This window comes from Cupressus sempervirens, chromosome 9, assembly GCF_028749045.1.
Source record: "Cupressus sempervirens isolate cs-2001-9-10 chromosome 9, ASM2874904v1, whole genome shotgun sequence".
Taxonomy (NCBI): domain Eukaryota; kingdom Viridiplantae; phylum Streptophyta; class Pinopsida; order Cupressales; family Cupressaceae; genus Cupressus; species Cupressus sempervirens.
The window spans coordinates 412,064,616-412,069,199 of record NC_143126.1 but is presented as its reverse complement, the minus strand read 5'-3'; the positions used below and the strand labels follow the sequence as shown (position 1 = coordinate 412,069,199).

The 4,584-nt window shown below is 37.7% G+C and overlaps 1 protein-coding gene across 1 annotated transcript; it reads right to left on the bottom strand.

The window, feature by feature from the left end:
* Positions 1-2,460: 2,460 nt before the first annotated feature.
* Positions 2,461-3,438, bottom strand: LOC149539051 (universal stress protein A-like protein). The gene is made up of 3 exons (XM_089800400.1): positions 3,179-3,438; positions 2,848-3,070; positions 2,461-2,758 (listed from the first exon to the last, which is right to left on the bottom strand). Exons 1-3 carry the CDS (start codon positions 3,357-3,359, stop codon positions 2,677-2,679), a joined length of 486 nt encoding a protein of 161 aa, XP_089656526.1. The 5' UTR covers positions 3,360-3,438; the 3' UTR covers positions 2,461-2,676.
* Between the last annotated feature and the right edge of the window lie 1,146 nt (positions 3,439-4,584).

Sequence of the window (4,584 nt, the reverse complement as noted above, 5' to 3'; positions counted from 1 at the left end):
GAGAAGCTCCTTGAGCCATGGATTGAGGTCTATTTTACATTGATGAAGTACTTAACTTTGGAAGGGAGGTATGGTGTCTGTTATTACTACCACTTTCCTCTCCTAAACCATTTTCGCCAACATGATGTTATTTCCATTCCATTTTTTATGTTGCATGATTTAGTGGATACAGTAACTGATGTGAAGAAAAAAATGAGGAAAGGTGTTAATTTTACCATTTTACACCAAGGGTTAATGTTCCAGCTATATCAATTTCACCTAGCCCTAGTCCCCCCTAGGATCATGGAGATTGATATTCTTGCCCATCCAAACCATGGCCCCAACTGGTTCCCCTTAGGATCATGGGCCCTAGAGCCCTTACCCCATAGCCTTCACCTAGCGGGTCCCAAGTTGAATTGAAGCCCACCCCTTGAGGAAAGAAAAGGAGATAGGATAAAGGGAAAGAGAAGGAACCAGAGGAGTCAGAGGAGGAGGGGAGAGGAGGTAGGAGGAGAGGAGGAAGTTGAAAGCTGGGGCCTCACAAGAGGAGGATTTAGATTCAGAGGACATGGGTCGTCCCAAACCAAGGATGAAAGAGAAGGCATCGAATTTTGGGGAGGAGAGAATGGAGGAGGAGGAGGAGGAGGTTTTGGATTCCTCACGATCTAGCTCGGGAGGAGGGATGAAGGAGAAGAAAGAGGTGTCACATGTTTCGACCACCATTGGTTTGGGGTGTGTGGATTTAACTTGAGACCAATTCCTTGATACGGTGGATAGAGTGCCCTCCCTCATAATGATTTCCTCCCCTATTAAGGTTTTTCCCAAGGATAATGCTAAGCCCCCGAATGTACAAGATGTCACTTTGGTGCAGGTAGACGACATTCCTAGTGACATGCAAGAGGTCAACATGGGGATCAAAAAGATAGCTGGTGACAAGGTGTGGCAAAGAATTCATGCACTAGAAGAAAGGATGCGTCTTTTGACAAAGTTCACTTTCAAAGTGACATATGTTGTTGCCACCTAACTTCACCTGCTTAAAGATATGGAGGGAGATTGGCCAAAGGAGGACTTCAAATTACTGTTTGACTTCCTTGTGGAAGATTGGGCAAACATCCTCCTGGGGAGGAAAGAGGCTAAGAAGCTTTAATGACTATCTCCTTCTGATTTTTTATGTTGTTTATCTATTGGTTGTTGAACTTGGCTGGGTTTAAGACTGTTATGCCTTTGTTTATATATTTATATAGCTTTGCTAGTTTTAATACATGTAGTTTGTATGTCAGGCCTGTTGATACTATTTTAGTTATGTTTCCAAACTATATGTTTTTGTTCTCTAAGTGGTAGGGAGTTGTTTTGGTTGTTGGTAATCTGCTAGTAGTCAACCAATTTGACTGTTTATAGACAAGTCCCCTAATTTTGAGTGTTAATTCAAAAACAATGTTTAATTTGATCATAAATTTGGTTAAGTGAATTTTGAATTTTAAGATTCTTTGGAAAAGATTGTCTTGAATGTTAAATGTTCAGAATATGAGAATTAAGGAACATTTCCTCGTACCTGTTGAGTCTTATGGGTTTTATATTACGAATCGGCAGTTCGTGCAAGATGTCAGACGGGCATTAGATGGGCAGCGCCTATTTTAACTTTTTTGTTTAGCACCGTTGACTGGACATTTTATTCATATAATTTTTAATTTGTTTCTGGTAATCCGTTCTTGTAATCTTTGCTGATCTGTAGATGAGCTGCTTGAATCAACAACCCTTCCTTCATTGGGGTTCCGATACATTTCTTTTATCACAAAACCCTCTTCTTGTCTTTAGAGGAGGACTCGACAACATTATGGCTTCATTTCCTCCTGTACCACAAAAGCCTTTTTAATTAATTTTTTTGGTCTTGTTCTCTTGGAACGCTCCTGTTCCTGTCTATGGAGTTTCGCAGTTTGCAAATGCCGAGGTGCTGACCAACAAATCTCTGAATATTCATAGCAAAGGTGAGCATTGCAAAATCTTGTGAAGTGGGAACCGCGAGCCCATGTTCCTCTTTGCTATGTGCAATTTCCATTTATTTTATTATGAGCTCCAGTTAAGGGAAAATTGATTCACTATCATTTCCTGGAGATTGAGCATAGAATTACAGGAATAAAAACAGTAGTAAGCAACCATAAAAACAGTCCTTATAAGCGGTCCCGTGTTGGTGAAGGAAACCATAAACAAATAACGCTGATTTTAACAAGACATATCATATAAAATTTCCATGATCTATTTGTCCCTCAAATCTCTGTTGGACTACGTAGGTAGGACCAAATTTGCTGAAGAGAAAAAACCCTTTTTCTCTCCCAAGATTAAAAGGGAAAAAAAAAAAGGTTTTGTCACTGTAACAGTCGTGCATTAGAGAGTATCATAAGTTTTTGTGAAGATTAGTCCACTGTGGGTGAAAATAGGAAAATATAATAGCATACCTTCATTCATTCATACCCTATAGGAAAATAGGAAAATATAATAGCTTTCAATAACAAAAGATCCTCAGTTCATCACACAATGTTTGTAGAAATGGGAAAATAAAATGGCGTTGCATTCACTTAAAAAAACCCAATCCAAACCCCTGTTCTGCTTCTCAAAACCTTCACTGCAAGTGCAAATTCAAATGTAAATGTATGAAGTAGAGCCTTACCAAGCTGGCTAAAGAATTAAACATTTCTATTCTCAGAAAACTTTGTTATTAACAACGACAACTGGACACACAGCATTTCGAGAGCAATGATCACTCACACTTCCCTTGAATGCCCTGCAAAATTCCATTTAAAAAACAAATGATCAATATATATATATACACAAAATATCTTTAATGGGTATTGAAATTACCCTTTTCTTTACCTGATGAAAGGACCATGGCCATGGCTACCCATCACAAGAAAATGTGCCCCCAATTTTTGAGCAGCTTCACAGATCTTCTCTTTTGGCTCCCCAACCACAACATGTGTTTCTGCCCTCACATTGTAATGATTGCAGATATCCAGAGCTCGCTTGAATATATTGTGGGTACTCCTCAGTTCTTCACATTCAAGGAAATAAAACACCTCGCTGCTCAATATGTATGCTGCATGAAAGTTGAAACACACATTAATGCCAGATCAAACTAATGCAAACAGAGTATTTTTCAGAGAAATGGATTAATTCTGCTGGTATTGAAAAGGGGGGAACTTACCAGGGCCGGTGTTAACAGAAACAGGGGGCTGAATATGAAGCAGCGTGAATTGATAGGCGTGCTGAGAAGGCAAGAGATGTTTGCAAGCCCATTCACAGGCTCGCATGCTCTCTTGGCTGTCGTCCACTGCAACTACAATATTCATTACTTTATCTTCTGAAATTTGCTCAATTTCCTCCATTGCTTTGAAGGCCTCAGAAAGTTTTCAGCATGTATAAATAGGATGATGGTATGCAGGCTGTGGGAAGAGAGGAAAACCATTTATAGGCAGAGAAATAGAAAAGGAAATCCTTCAAAGTTATCGACCAGAGAAGACTGTTTGTTGGGATGGGTGGCCAAATAGGAGACTATTTCCCTCAGCAATGTCTATCTATCCAACGTGGATGGACATCTCACACTGTTTGTTCAATTATTTAATAAATACCGTATATAAATAATATTCAAATATTTATTCAAGGGGTAGATAGGCAATATCGGTTAGATCTTAAAGATATTTAGAATCGCTTTGATTATTTAATTTAGTTGAAAGACTTTTATATGGGAAAAAAGAAGGAGAGAAGAAGAGGGTGTGATTTTGGTTGAGAATTAGAGGAAAAAGATCTAAGTAGTCATTTAGACTATTTTTGCACACCTAGAATTCTTCAATAGTAAGTTGGATTTTGCTGATTTTTTTAGTATATCTCTATGGCTGAGTGAAAAGCTTAAAGTTAAGGTTTTGGCTTTTGGGTATTCATTGGTTTTGCACAACTATTGGATAGTTCTAATGAGAGAAAATTCTTTTAAGAGCGGTAATGGGAAGTATCCATGATAAAACTATCACAGTTATTGGACCCCCTATTGGTTACTAGGACTTTTCCCTTATATTAAATATTTTCAATTGTATAGAGAAAATAAAATGATAAGAATCTGAGTTTATTTTTTAATGATATAGCTTTCCTTGTTTACGAGCTATATCTCTGAAAGACAAGAATATTGGTTTGAGGGGAAAGAATGTGACAACTAGGAGAAATATATAAGTGGTGTAATAGGCTTAGTTTTCTTAATGATTCTTCATTATAGCAATGCTTCATCTTTCTTAAAGAGAAGAATGCTATTCGAATAATTTTTTTTGGTGTTTTTAGTGTTCCCTATATAATAGCTTTATGTCTAGTAAGTAAGAGAGACTCAAATCTCATGAAGGAAAAATAGAAGAGGGTGTACTTTTGGTTCATCGTCAATGCCTAGATGTTCTTACTCCATTGGTGTATGGAGAAAAGTAGACAAAAGGAACCTCACTCCACTCTTAGTGATAAAGTTCTCACCACTTAGTAGCTTTATGTTTGACAAATAGTAGGTACATTATTTCACACCTTAGTCCATTCTTAGTGATAAAGTTCTCACAACTTAGTAGCTTTATGTTTGACAAA

Bases quoted from the DNA above. Each gene is read 5' to 3' on its own strand.
- LOC149539051 (XM_089800400.1), bottom strand. From the start codon at position 3,359: ATGGAGGAAATTGAGCAAATTTCAGAAGATAAAGTAATGAATATTGTA. The intron at 3,071-3,178 runs GTAAGTTCCCCC...ACTTTCATGCAG, and splicing joins TTCTGTTAACACCGGCCCTG to CATACATATTGAGCAGCGAG. The intron at 2,759-2,847 runs GTAAAGAAAAGG...GGAATTTTGCAG, and splicing joins GGCCATGGTCCTTTCATCAG to GGCATTCAAGGGAAGTGTGA.